This window comes from Pongo pygmaeus, chromosome 2, assembly GCF_028885625.2.
Source record: "Pongo pygmaeus isolate AG05252 chromosome 2, NHGRI_mPonPyg2-v2.0_pri, whole genome shotgun sequence".
NCBI classification, from domain to species: domain Eukaryota; kingdom Metazoa; phylum Chordata; class Mammalia; order Primates; family Hominidae; genus Pongo; species Pongo pygmaeus.
The window spans coordinates 113,424,682-113,439,360 of NC_085930.1; the positions used below are offsets into that span (position 1 = coordinate 113,424,682).

The following is a 14,679-nucleotide window of genomic DNA, read 5'->3' on the forward strand; positions in this document are numbered from 1 at the left end:
ACTTTGTTTACGTACTCAAGCCTCAGTAATGGTGGGTGCCCCTCCCCCAGCCTCGTGCCACCTCGCAGTTTGATCTCAGACTGCTGTGCTAGCAATGAGCAAGGCTCCGTGGGCATGGGACCCTCTGAGCCACGTGCGCGATATAATCTCTTGGTGTGCCGTTAGCTAAGACCATTGTAAAAGTGCAGTGTTAGGGTGGGAGTGACCCGATTTTCCAGGTACCGTCTGTCACAGCTTCCCTTGGCTAGGAAAGGGAATGCCCTGACCCCTTGCACTTCCTGGTTGAGGCGATGCCTAGCCCTGCTTTGGCTCACGCTTGGTGGGCTGCACCCACTGTCCTGCACCCACTGCCCGACAAGCCCCAGTGAGATGAACCTGGTACCTCAGTTGGAAATGCAGAAATCACCTGTCTTCTGCGTCGCTCACGCTGGGAGCTGTAGACTGGAGCAGTTCCTATTCGGCCATCTTCAATTTTAGGTATCTTTAAGGTAGCTAATTAAAATGTATGGATATTCCAAAATCAGTTCAAGCAACATTACTGAGCAAACTTCAGAGCAAAAGAAAGTAATTACTCTTCCCCAAATCTATTCTACTCTTTTAGTTAATGAGCTGCCACAGATCCTGCAGTCCTGGGAGGAAACCTGGGGCCTTTTCACACTCTTCTTTTCTCATCCTTCCTCTTTCTGCTTGGTCTCTGAGTCTGCCTCCAATTCCCACATCTGCTTTCAGCCTCACTCTTGCCCTGGGTCTGGGTTGGGAGATGGTTAGAGAACAAGACTGTATGAAATATTAGAAATGTTGAAGAGGAGTGGGACTTTGGGGTTTGCTCCCCAGTGCTGCCTCAGGCCTCTTCTCCCCACATTCAGCTGCAACACTCCTTGGTCCCCTGAGGTGTGGCTACAGTGGGCCTGGGTGTGGCTCAGGCCACCTCTCTGGAAAGCACAGACATCCAGGTGGTGCTAACTATGTAGGTACACGGAGGGTATGAGTTGTGGGCACATGGCTGCCTACACCTGGATTTGAAAGGATGCCCTGAAGAGCCAAGGGTCTCAGGCAGAGAACTGCCACAGGGGTGTGGCTATGACAGATTGCTCCATAGGGCAATGCTTTGTGGTGCCAGGGAAGCAGGGCCACCTCTGAAACCCCAGAACTGTAGAGTCACCAGTGTGCAACTCCAGTCTAGGAGAGTTGTGGGCATGAGACTGTAATGTGTGAGAGCTGTGGGAGTTGGGACATGGAGTTCAAGATTATTCTGGAGCCTTAAGATTTAATGTTATTTTCCCTGTTGGGATTTGGACTTGCTTGGGACCAGTTACTCTTTTCTTCCTTCCTGTTTTCCTCTTTTGGAATGGGAATGTCTATCCTATGCCTGTCCACCATTGTGTTTTAGAAGTCCGTAACTTGTCTGATTTTACAAGTTCCTAGCTGGAGAGCGATTTGCCTGAGGATGGATTGTGTCTCACCCATATCTGATTTAGATGAGACTTTTGAGTTGGTGCTGGAAAAAGTTAAGACTTCTGGGGCTGTTGAATTGGAATGTATTTTGTATGTGAGAATGACATAAATTCAGGGGGCTAGGAGTGGAACGCTATGGTCTAAATGTTTGTCTCCCTCCAAAATTCATATGGAAACTTAATTGCCAATGCAATAATATTAATAGGGCCTTTAGAAGGTGGTTGGGTTATGAGGGCTCTGCCTCCTGAATGGTATTAGTGCCCTTATAAAAGGGCTTGAGGGAGTCTGTTTGTCCCTTCATGCCCTTCTGCCATGTGAGGACACAGGGAGAAAGTACCATCTTGGAAGCAGAGAGTGGGCCCTTACTGGATACTGACTCTGCTGATGCCTTGATCTTGGACTTCCCAGTCTCTAGAACTATCAGAAATACATTTCTATTAATTATAAATTACCCAGTCTAAGATATTCTGTCAGAGTAGCAGGAAGAGACTGAGACATGCTATGTGTACCTCCTCTCTTTTGCTTCTTCCAGCTCCACCATTCATTGGTGCCCTTCATTCACCAGCTGCCCTTCATTGAGGTCTACTACTAGGGAAAGTTGATTGTTTTCTTTGTTATTGTATTAAGTGAAATGGTGAAGGGTTTGAGTTTTCTGTCTGGATTGATATGGTACAAGACAGAGGCTGCAATAAGGAAGCAAAGACCAGAAACCATTGATCTCTAAGTGTGAATTCCTAGGCTTTTTGGAAGGACTTCGGGCTTCACAGAAAATAGAATTAGGGGTTCGAACCAGTGTAGGTTTGAACGTAGATTTTGAGTGCCATGAAACCTACCCATCTCAATCATCTGGGTTATGCCAGGATTATCCTGGGCTAGGAAGGGGTCAGGGACCATCATAGAGGTAACATTTGAGCTGGGCATTCTTGAAGAATTGGGTAGGATTTTCAGTATCACAGGGAGGTATTCCAAGAGACCTGAAAGCAACGTGGGAAGACACAGAATTGAAAAAGGTCCTAGCTTGAAAGGTTTGTGACCCTTAGAGGGCAAATTGGGCCCTGCTAGGAACTCTGCCAGGAACTCTGATCCAAAATTTCTGTAGGGTTACAGTGCAGCTCTGACAGTGCCTGGAACAGGCTTTCCAACCGCATTTAGAGTTGCCTTTTTAGTGTTAGCCAAGAAGTCCATTGGAAGAGTGGGGGCCTAGGGAAGCAGAATCCTGACTGTTTCAAGTCAAAAGGGGTGGCTTACTCCTTTGTCAGCAGACAGTTCAACAATTGATGGGCACCAAGCTGATGTCTGGCTGAGTGACATTAGCAGAAGCTGTTGTATCCAGACAGTCAGCATTTCAACAGCTCAGAGTGATGAGCTTGGACACAGGAAAGAGAATAACAAAGTCGTTTAAAGACAAAGAGGAATCTCAGCCCAGCAGACCTAAAAGAACATCCCATTCATCACCAGGGTGGCTCTACAGAGACCCAAATTACAAATAGGGTAAAAATGCTCATGCATAGAGTCTGTCCACAGTGGAGCATTCTTTACACGTAGCCTGTGTTTATCAGGCAAAGCATGCTTCCCCTGCCTTCCCATTTTAAAGACTGTCTTTAAAAGTTTCCCCGACTTCCCAGTGGATTTGTCCTGAAATGAATGAAATAGTAGAGAAGAATAAATCAGAAAGGACAGGCTCTGAAATTGCAAATTGCTGTCATTACTAGGAAACAGGAAAGGGCATGTTGAAGATAGAAATATAGTAGAAAACATTTACTACCACCACTGCCTACAAGTAGCCCTCTTATCTTTGATTAAGTAATTACCACAGTGCTCAGTGAATGAGGACAGCAATTACATGCTTTATCATCCTGTCACCTCACCACCTAATGCTTCATGGTTATGGCACGTCGTGGCTCTAGGCTAGCAGTGTTCCTTGTCATGTGAGATAGCATATAGAGAAGGTGGCTTTCACAGCCTTGAGGCTCTTAGCCTCTCAGTCCTGTCTCCCCAAACGTCCCTGAACAGTACAAGGCTGAGAACTTGGCACACTTGAAGGAGCCATCTGGGAAGCGCCAAGGGCATGCCAAATTGCCCTAATTGTGGCAGGGTACAGACTCTCTGGACTCATGGAAGGTCTTAATCATTAACAGATGTACAGACATTCATTGCACTTTTCCTGCGCAAGTAGATTTTACAGAGATGCTTGGGTTGCTGGGCTCGTAAATTGCTGCCCCTGCTTGCCTGCCTGGCTTTGAACACTATAAACATGGAGATAGGCAGAGCTAGATAGAGGAGGAGTCTGTTACCTCATTCATTTGCCTCACAGTGCCACGTGGCTCTTACCTGTGTTAGCAGAAAGATTTAACTTTGGCACATTTCAAAGAGCCATAAAGACACTTGACTGAAAAGCCCAAACCTCAAGGCAGTCCATTGGTTTATTGCTAGGCAGTAATAAGCTGTTGTCCTTTAGAACTTGAGTTAAAATAGCTGGATAGTAAGTAGACATTCTCTCTCTGGCTTGGGGAGGAGAGTAAGGAAGACACAAGATCGACAGAAAGTTTTCATGAAAGGAATGGTACAACACATCCCAGGACCTAATCCTCTTATGAGGGTCACCAATGGCTAGGAACTCTCTGGATTACCTCCCCACCTCTGTCCTTCTATCTGCCCTTTACACAATGAATCAGGTCTAAAGAATTAGCACTGCCCCTTATAGGGGTAGGGATGGGGACAAGCTGGAGGGGGAATGTGAGTCATCAGAAGCTTGCTAGGTTTTCTAACTGGTAGATGGTCTTCAAACCTTTTAAGCCACACAACCCATCAGTAAAAACTGTTTGACAATGTACCCCTGAAATACGTGTATTTATTTTTAAATTATTTACAAGTACTTACTATCAGCTATCCACTTTTTAAAATATTGATACATCTTACTTTCAGATTAAAACAAATAAAAGGTCTAATATTTTCTTTACTTGCCCCTAATTGACCATCTTCTTCTTCTTCTTCTTTTTTTTTTTTTTTTGAGATGGAGTCTTGCTTTGTCGTCCAGGCTGGAGTGCAGTGGCGTGATTTTGGCTCACTGCAACAACCTCTGCCTCCTGGGTTCAAGCAATTCTCCTGCCTCAGCCTCCCAAATAGCTGGGACTACAGGCGTGTACCACCACCCCCAGCTAATTTTTGTATTTTTAGGAGAGATGAGGTTTCACCATGTTGGCCAGGCTGGTCTTGAACTCCTGACCTTTTGATCTACCTGCCTCAGCCTCCCAAAGTGCTGGGATTCTAGGCGTGAGCCGCTGTGCCTGGCCTAATTGACCATCTTCTATACCCCATGTGTAGTCTAGACTCCACTTTGAAAACTACTGCTCTAACCTTTGGGTTCCCCAAGTTCCGGTTTTTTGTTGGCAAAGGAGGAAGGGGAGGGATCCACTCAGAGAAAAAAGGGGTCATGACTGCATACATGAAATATGTTCAGAGAAATCAATAAAAAAAATGAGCACTTCAAGCTCTCCTCTGGTTTGCCAATGATGGCGGGAGAAGGCAATGGTATTCATGAACTCTGTGTTACCTCTCACTGAGCCTAGAGATGGCATTTAAAATGGCACAGCTTGACTAAGCCAAAGTTGATGCTGTGTCTCACTGGGCCTCATGGGTCATGAGAATCTGGAAATACATGGGCTTGTACCAGACTCTGGGGAGCAGGTTCCTGGACCACTCATTACTACCTGGGGTTATGTCACCCTCTCTAAACGAGGAGCGAAGGTAAAGTAGAGGTTGGTGGAGCCTCCTAATCCTTCATCTTGGTGTTGTGATTCTCCACACATTTCAGTGTTGCAGGATCCTCACCCCCAATCCCAGGATGGGCATGAGAGAGACTGCTCCCCTGCTGTGCATGATCTCCATGCAGTTCAGTCACATGGACAGAGGTAACCACAGCCTAGAGCCAGGACCACCACAGCCACCGGAGGTGAACCAAACTCATTTCAAGCACCTGCTCTGTGGCAGTCTCTGTGTGGGAAAAATGGAACCCAGTTCCTTAAGGAGCTCTTGGGCCCGTGCAGGAGAAAGATATGCAAACACACACATGGAGTGCAGGGGATGTCTTAGTTTGGGTTTTCTCCCAAAGCAGACTGAGTCAAATTGTTCACTTGGGAGGCATTCCTAGGAAAAATACTGAGGGCGGGTGAAGTGAAAGAAGGGAGGGAGGAAAAGTCACAAAAGAGGCATCAATGAACAGGCTGTCACTGTGGGTAACTGGGCCTCCATCCCTCAGAGGACCCCTTGAGGAATTCTGTTGAACTTTCTTTCTCAAAGTGTGGCCAGCAGCATTGGCATCACCTGAGAGCTTGTTAGAAGTGCAGCATCTTAGGCTGTACCCTAGACCAACTGAATCAGAAGTTGTTTGCACATTAAAGTTTGAGAAACATTGCCTTAAATCTTTCATCTTTGCCAAACATAACAACTTTGATACAAAACATTTTTTAAACACTATTTTAGGACTTGGTTCCACTAAACTGGATACTTCTATAACTTTTTTGAGGTTTCCAATATTTGAAGTGCATATTAAAGTTTTTTCAGCCCTTAGAAAGCTATTTAAAATGCAACTCCATTTACCTGTACTTTATCATAATTACAACTCAATTGCAGAGACAGAAGGCTTACACAGCCAACTGTTCTGTAAAATGCAAATTTTGTATGGGAAGTATTTTCCCTCAGAGAAAAATAGAGCGGCTGTCATGTAGAAGTTATTTTTAAAGAAATACACCAAGTGTCTCCTGTAATTTAATGTTTTATCAAAATTTCAGTGAATAGAATACCCTTTGTGAAAGATCAATACATATAACTCAGATGTAGCTGGACTGTCTTTACTGTCTTACATTTCTTGCCGTCTGATGGGAATGGGATGTGGGTGGGAAGATGAGGAAGTCAGGAATTTTGGCCAGGAAATGCCTGCCTGGAGAGGATTTCACATGGTCTACTGATGTTGTTCTCTTTAATCTCCCACTCCTGATCTGTGTCTGACCATTTAAATGTTAGCTTGTTTGCTGTTAATGTTTAGCAAACATTATTGTGCCAGGCACACTAACGGTAGTTGTCAGCATAAAATGAGCAATAGAGAGACTGACTTTCCAAAGTAGAGAGTTTATTTGGGAAGAGCAGGAGATGGCAATCCAAGATATACATGCTATGATGGATCATAGGTGCATCCAAGGCGTTTGGGGAAGGGGGAAAGCTTTTAAAGACACAAAGGAGAAACCCACATAAGCTATTTTGAAACAAGGACCATTGGTTACAGGGGCTTGTTGCAGGAGTTGGCATTAGCTTTTTGGTGGAGACAGCTGGTGTCAGGCAAGTGTCCATGAGCAAGTGGCTTATCTGGATTACTGCTTTGTATATTAACAGACACAAATATGTTTAGCTTTTTGATATGGCATGAAAATGAGATGCTGAAGTATATATACTTTAAAACTTATGTTCAGCAATAATGTTTCAGTATTTTACCTTACTTGGAAATGATCTAGATTTAAAATTTAACTTAGAAAAATTCGAAGGGTATGGTTACCAAAGAAATTTGGGACACTTTTGAAAGCAGACATTTTAAAATATAATTATTGTTTAAAACTACATTTATAAACTTTTATTTCAGTTACATCTATTTAATCCACTCATTCTTAACAATTATGCTTGGAACACTCATGAAAATTACATGAGACATGAGACAAAGCTGCCATCACCTCAAGTTATTTTCCTATTATCCATTTTGACAGCACATGCATGTCAGGCAGTCACGACAAAGCAAGAGCCCTAAAGTTAAGTACATGAGTATTGTTGACAAGTCAGAAGACACAAATGTTCTCATTAAACTGACAATATTAAACGAGTCTTATTACAGATTTACTCAAGTCATGTAAACCTGAAAAGCATTTAGGCTAGTTCCTATATTTCTAGGAATTTTAGTTATACTCATTTATCTCTAAGCCAATTTGAATAAAGCCTTTAATATTTGTAGAAAAGACCTTTACAATTTTTCATTTGCTCAATATTCAAATAGTCAAAAATCATGCCAACAAGGAAGAAAGTGGACAGAGGGGCAGAGCATATAAAGTTAGCAGGGCTTTTAGAAAAGGAATTTCAGTTGACTAAGACATTCCCATGGGAGAAGCAAGATTTAATAGAACAGAGGGGCCTTAAAAAATGTATGTATAGCCTGAACATTAGCTTCCAGTTGAATTCTGGCCATAGAGTTCCTTAAAAAAATCCTCCTTGGCCTGGCGCAGTGGCTTACGCCTGTAATCCCAGCACTTTGGGAGGCCGAGGTGGGCGGATCATGAGGTCAGGAGATCCAGACCATCCTGGCTAACACAGTGAAACCCTGTCTCTACTAAAAATACAAAAAATTAGCCAGGCGCGGTGGTGGGCGCCTGTAGTCCCAGTTACTCGGGAGGCTCAGGCAGGAGAATGGCGTGAACCCGGGGGGTGGAGCTTGCAGTGAGCCCAGATGGCGCCACTGCACTCTAGCCTGGGCGACAGAACGAGACTCCGTCTCAAAAAAAAAAAAAAAAAAAATCTTCCTCAAATGTCTTACTGTCAGGTTTCATCTGTGACAAACAGCAAATATTCCTGGCAGTATTGAACTTTTTTGTTTTCCTTTCTGAATATACAGCTTAGGAGAGAAAGTCAAACAAACAGTTCAATTCCAAACCAAAGGTGTAATTCAAACTCATTCTTACAAATGTTTTTCTCCTGAGAAGCTCTGCATTTCAATTTTATGCTGTGAAGGATAGGCTGTGAGTGGATGTGTGTATGAAAATCTTGGTCTACAGTCCCACACAAATTTCATTCAGATTAATGGTGGAGGAGTCAGTCTAGTCAGACACATTGTCTTTCTGAGAGCCTCACAAGAGTTGCTTTTATAGATAGGAATGATGTGTGGTTAGCATACTAGTTTATGCAAATGGTGGCTTCCTCGTCCAGTGTCATGCATCTTTTATTCCTTAAGAACAGATACTTTATTGGTTGAAGCTGCTATATACTCAGTCCTTCACAGGTTGGTTGTTGAGGATCAAGAATAATTTCCCCCTTTTTCCTGTTTATTTTAAATAGGCAATATATTCCTATGACTCAAAACTTAGATGGTACAAAAAGGTCTTTGGTGACAAATTTCCCTTTCACCTCAAGCCACTATCAAAGAGAAATTACACTGGATACTTGTTAAAAATGGCAAGACAGATTTTATTTGAGCTACAGCAGGGAAGAGAGACTTCAGCATATAACCAAAGTCAACTCTGAATATAGTAAAGGTAGCTGGGGATTTTTAGCCAATGGACTTGGTGAGGAAATCAGTGGATAGAAAATTATTAAGAGGAACTTGATTAGATATTAAAGGTGGGGGTTCTCACTAAACTGACTTGCTAAAGTTGTGTTGCAGGCCAAGGACAAGGCCTAGTTGAGAAGAGGACTCAGAGAAGCCTGAATAATTTGGTCAAGGAGGGAGTACTTGTCACCAGCCAGCAGTGTTCCTTTCTGTGGACAACCACTAATACTGTATTTATTTTGTTTTAATAACCTCAGGTATTTTCTTTATATTAAATTATGTTAGGAAAAGTCTCATTTCAACCAGATATGATCCAATCTTACTATTTGTTTAGGGAAACTTTGGTTTTAGAAAATGCTGCCCTATTCACCAGTTCCATTTAGAGCCTCATTTTCTTGGATATAAAGTGGGATTGCTGTGAACTTCCTCAGAGATTGTAAAGATATAATTGATGTATAAGGACTCAGCAGCGCCTGGCACATGGCAGGCATCTAATGATTGAGATTGTCCTTCCTCCCTTTCCCTGTTGCCAAATGGGCTGTTTTCCCAGCTTTTTCTGGGCCTCTTGTTTGAACCACAAATTTTGGTGTCCTAGCAGTCCTTGGTGCTTGTGATGGAGATCTGTTTCCCTGCCATCTGTCTGTCTGACAAGCTGCAATGTGAGTTAGTGCTGCTCACATGCTCTGCACCTCCATTCCATGCTGCTGCTCAGCAGCAATGTCTACAGCCTGAGATTTCCTTAGTGAATATTCTCAACTTACTCCATACTTTGAAAAAATAGCTTTACCTGTGTCACATGACATTGCTAGTTGTGGTTCACTATGTGCTTTAAATACTAATTATCCTGGAAGTTGAATGTATGGAATATTACTTGAATTATGTGGAGAGCACAGTAGCTAGTGTTTGGCTGGGTTGTCGTTCCATGAAGGATACATTCTTTCTCAGATTCCTCTTTGCCTAGCAGTGCAGTTAAAGACAGTCCCTACTTTTGAGTGGAGGGGAAAGGGTTGGGCTTTACAGTTTTGATGGAGCTTCCTTTAAATCCTGGCTCCCTGGCTTTCTAGCTTTTCCAAGCATTAGCTTCCCTAGGGTAACCCAGGTGCAGGTGGAGTCTCTTAAAGCAAGTTGTTTCCCCTCCACCTTGCTCCTAGGTCGGAGGTTCTCAAAGTGTGCTCCCTAGATCAGCAGCATCAATATCACCTGAAGTTTGTTAGAAATGCAAATGAGAAACATTGAGGTGGAGGCTGGGTGCGGTGGCTCATTCCTGTAATCCCAGCACTTTGGGAGGCTGAGGCAGGCAGATTGCTTGAAGTCGGAGTTCAAGACCAGCCTGGCCAACATGGTGAAACCTTGTCCCTACTAAAAATACAAAAACCAGCCAGATGTGGTGGTAGGCGCCTGTAATCCCAGCTACTCAGGAGGCTGAGGCAGGAGAATTGCATGAACCTGGGAAGCAGAGGTTGCCGTGAGCTGAGATTGTGCCACTGCACTCCAGCCTGGGTGACAGAGACAGACACCATCTCAAGCAAAACAAAACGAAAACCAGAAACATTGAGGTGGAGCCCAGCAATTTGTCTTTCAACAAGCTGGAATGTTTGTTGTTCCAGAGATTCCTTCAACAAGAATCTGTGGAAAGATGATTCTGATGCACGCTTATGTAGGGATACTGGCTTTACTGCATAAAGCCACCAGGCAGAGGCTCTTAGCTTCTGTTAATATTTTCATATATTCATTTATTTTAGGTTAGTGGAAGGTTCGTATTCCTATTTGGGGATGACAGGGGTCAGTGTCTGGCTTGAGTGCTCTGGGCATGCCAGCCTTAGAGATGCAACAACCTCCACTGAGCCTGCAAAAGACTGAGAGAGTCACTGCTTCCTGCTCAGCTACACCATCCCCCTGGAGGTTGACAGGGGCTTCTCCATTGATGTCCAGGTTTACCTCTAGGGTCTAACTCAGGGTTCTCAACCTCACCACTATTGACATTTCGGGTTAATCTTTGCTGTAGGGGGCTGCTATGGTTTGAATGTCTCCCAAAGTTCATGTGTTAGAAACTTAATCCCCAATGCAATAGTATTGAAAGGTGAGAACTTTAAGAGCATTTAGGTCATGATGGTTCTGCCCTTATGAATGGATTAACATTGTTAGCATAGGAGTAGGTTCATTATTGTAAGAGTGGGTTTGTTATAAAAGTGAGTTTGGCTTTCTCTTGCTCTCTCTCTCATGCATGCATGCTTTCTTACCTTTCTGCCTTCTGCCATGGGATGACACAGCAAGAAGGCCCTTGCTAGATGCAGGCCCTTTGACTTTAGACTTCCCAGTTTCCAGAACTATAGGAAATAAAGTTTTTTCTTTGTAAATCACCCAGTCTGTGTTATTCTGTTATAGCAACACAAAATGGACTAAGACAGGGGCTGTCCTATGCATTGTAGGATGTTTAGCAGTATCCCTGTTTTCTGCCCACTAGATGCCAGTGGCAGCACACCTTTAGCTGTTACAATCAAAAATGTCTCCAGACATTGTCAAATATTCCCTGAGGGGCAAAAATCACGCTGTACCTCCCTTTGAGAACTGCTGGTCTTACTTGGGTGACCACTTGAGTGGAGGTAGTCACTGGGAAATTCTGTTGTCTGGACAACTTGCAATGGAGGGGAGAGCAGTATAACTGGAAGGAAGGTATTGAATCTTGGCCCCTCCAGTTACTAGCCACATGACTTCTTTCCCTATCCCCTACTCACTCCTAGTCTCCCTTAACCAAAAAATTGCACACACACAATCTTTATTTTCATAAATGACTTTTACTTATTGTTTCTCTTGACAGTAATTCTTGGCAATGTGCATATAACATGAAGGGAAGCATAACTTTCAGAAGTCATCAAAGATATTATCCTGTTGTCCTCATTTTCTTAAACCATTAAAATATTTTCATTTATAAAAATTAATCTAAATATAAATATTGACACTAAAGATCAAAATCACTTGATGACAAAATAATTCTTCTGGAACTATAACATATGCTTATGGTTTTTAATAGTAAATTAAATCTTTGCACTTATTTGGCACAAGGAAACCTTTATAAAAAGTTCAGATGCCACACAGCAGTCTGCTGCTTCTTCTTTTTTGTTGTTTTTTGTTTGCAAGGCTTACACAGTACACATTTTTGTCAAAGAAAACTGAATATTTTTAACACTGTAACACAACAATAGTCGCTTTTCATGCCTCTTAAAGAAAACGTTCTATTTGGAAGTCAAATCTTTTTTGTTGTGTTTTTAAAATTTGTTTTTGTTTGTTTTGCTTTGAATCACACCAACAGAACAAAAAGCCAAAGATTTACTTATTTCAAAGGAGTCATTTCTGTTAGATGACACATAACACAGCATCAGCAAGGAGTATTGGAAGATTAACGTAGACCCCCATCAGGAGTGGATCATAGCACACAAATCAGCAGAAAATCAATCAGATCTAGAAATGCACATAGCAGCAAAATAACGTAGAGGTTGAAAACAACAGAGTTATGCTTTTGTGATGCATTCCAATCATAATTAGCATAAAAGTGTGGCTTTGGCAAATTAATCTCTCTGGCCTTCAGTTATTAAATCTGAAATATGGGAAAACCTATTGAATAAGGTTGCCATAAGGATTCAAATGAGAAGAACATTGCCTCCTTCAGAGCAGGCACTTAACACATATTCATCATAACTGTTCTCTTGCCTCCTTTCTTTTACCTTCTTCCTAAGATTCAGACTATATCAGGAACAAACATAAAAGAAGGTTGTTAATGCCCAATTAATTGAGTGAAAATTCAGTGCCATTTGCTCTTATAAACACTCTAAATAGTCATGCATTTAATATAGGTTCAAAGAAACCACAGACATAGAGTTAGTTAGAGTCAATTCTTGTGTCCATTAAATGCACAGTTTGTCCTTGAATTTTTTATACCTATAAATTTTCTAAGGCTATTCCATAATCATTTTTATCTTTAAGGTCATTTTACTACTTTGCTGAATATTTATTGGGAAGTAAATTTGGAGGATAAAAATTTTCTCATGTGGTTTTTCTCTGCGATAATTCATTTACCTAAACTTTGTTTAGATGTGATCATTGCTAAACCACATCATGTTGACTCTGGACAGTGCCCTAAAGTTGAGCCAATGATGGTCTTTCTCAAGCCCCTTTCCCCTTCAGATTTGGGCAACTGTCAGTAAGCCCATGGAAGAACCCTAAATTCTTAATGAGACATTGTTTCAGATAGTCCTGGGCATGGCATGAGTGAGTCAGGACTTCTCATCCTGTGGCTTGTGATTGCAAAGCGATGGGAATGACTGGTAGTGTGGTAGGCTAAGCTTTTAGCAGGAAGGAGGTGGCTGAAGGGAGACCTGCAGTCTTGATGGTTGAGCAATCCCCAAATTAGACTGTCCCTAGTGCTCACTGCAGGGACTTGCTTTTCCCTTAGGATTTGCAAGACAATGATGCTTGTGAGAGATTAATAAGCATTAATGATGTATTAAATAATAATTCCCACCTTCCTCCCTCCACCTCCCTCCAGCAGTTTTCCTTTGGACAAATTGTTGACATGGAATACTAGCTGAATCAAATGTATTAAAAAAAAGATCTTAAAGTCAACATACAGTAGCAAAGCAAACAGGGAAAATATGTATCCTAAACATGGAGCGCTGCTGTTGGAAGCCAATGTCTTGGTTTTCTGTCTTGGATTCCCCTGGGAGCCTAAGGCAGAGAGTGGGCAAGACCGCAGTGCTGAAGTCTGAGACGGCTTTCTAGATGAGGTATCAGGACAGCCCTGTGCAATGGTGCACTGTGGCCTCCCCAGGCCTTCTCCTCAGGTGGAAATACATACAGTACTCGATGGCTGTTGGGTCAAGGCACTGTCGTGTACGGCCGGAGGCAGTGGGTCACTGGCAGTGGAATTCCATGGTGTCAGTACATCACAGCTGACTCCAGAGCAGGCTCCTGAGGTGAGACATTGAATACACTCTCATCAGCCACTTTGGAAGAGTGAGAAGAAGCAATGAAAAATAATGTTTACTGCTTTTTATATCAAAAGTTATTCATGCTTATTGACCAGTTAGATGTTTCACAACATTTAGAAACTGATGTCATTTTTTAATACATACTTCTTAATCCACCTGAAATTAATTTTGGTATTTGGAATAAGGTAATTATCGAATGTGCCTTCTTTCCCACTACCATCCCAATGTCCAGTATTCCAAGCGCAGTGTTCTTGTTTAATAATCCGTACCTTCTTTACTAGTCTAAATCTTTTACAAAGATAATATAACATATTCTCATATGTGGTTGTATCTATTTCTGGGCTATTTATTTCATTAATGATCAGTTTCATTTCAGCTTTTAATTTGTCTTAAAATCTGGGAGGAAAATCTCTGTAATTTTGCAAAATGCTTTTGTCTATTCTTTCTGATTTATTATTATATGAACTTTAATTCAAGGAAAATTTCACCGAGTTTTTTATGAAAATTGGATTAAGCTACAAATTAATTTGGGAAGAAATGACTTTTCTTATTGAACTGTTGTGTGATTTATTAAAATCCACTTATGCCTAGTGTTCCATTATTGGAATGCTGAGCATGTGGGAGTTATTTATATCCTACTGCTCAAGGTCATCACCAAGGTCTGATTTTTCACTCATGCAAAAATTCAAAAAACTGCAACCTGCAGCATAAATGGGATTGATGTCACAGTATTTAAGCTATCCTTGCATTCCCACAAAGCCTACCTGTTATTTATTTTTTCATTCATTCTTAGAGACAGGGTCTCACTCTGTTGCTCAGGCTGGAGTGCAGTGGTGCAATCATAGCTCACTGCAACCTCAAACTTCTGGGCTCAGGGGATCCCCGCCTTAGCCCCTCCAGTAGCTGGGACTACAGGCACATGCCACCATGACTGGCTAA

At 42.2% G+C, this 14,679-nt stretch overlaps 1 protein-coding gene and 1 long non-coding RNA gene across 3 annotated transcripts in view; one reads left to right on the forward strand and one right to left on the reverse strand.

Annotated features, from left to right (window-relative positions):
* LOC129033630 (uncharacterized) overlaps positions 1 to 14,679 on the forward strand; it is a 106,211-nt gene that overhangs the window by 37,878 nt on the left and 53,654 nt on the right. The gene's annotated exons all lie outside the window — the stretch shown is intronic.
* MYRIP (myosin VIIA and Rab interacting protein) overlaps positions 11,084 to 14,679 on the reverse strand; it is a 443,398-nt gene continuing 439,802 nt past the window's right edge. Inside the window, exon 17 of the mRNA XM_054482420.2 lies at positions 11,084 to 13,720. Coding sequence (XP_054338395.1) covers positions 13,688 to 13,720 — 33 coding nt within the window. The 3' untranslated portion in view covers positions 11,084 to 13,687. The remainder of the gene's footprint in view (positions 13,721 to 14,679) is intronic.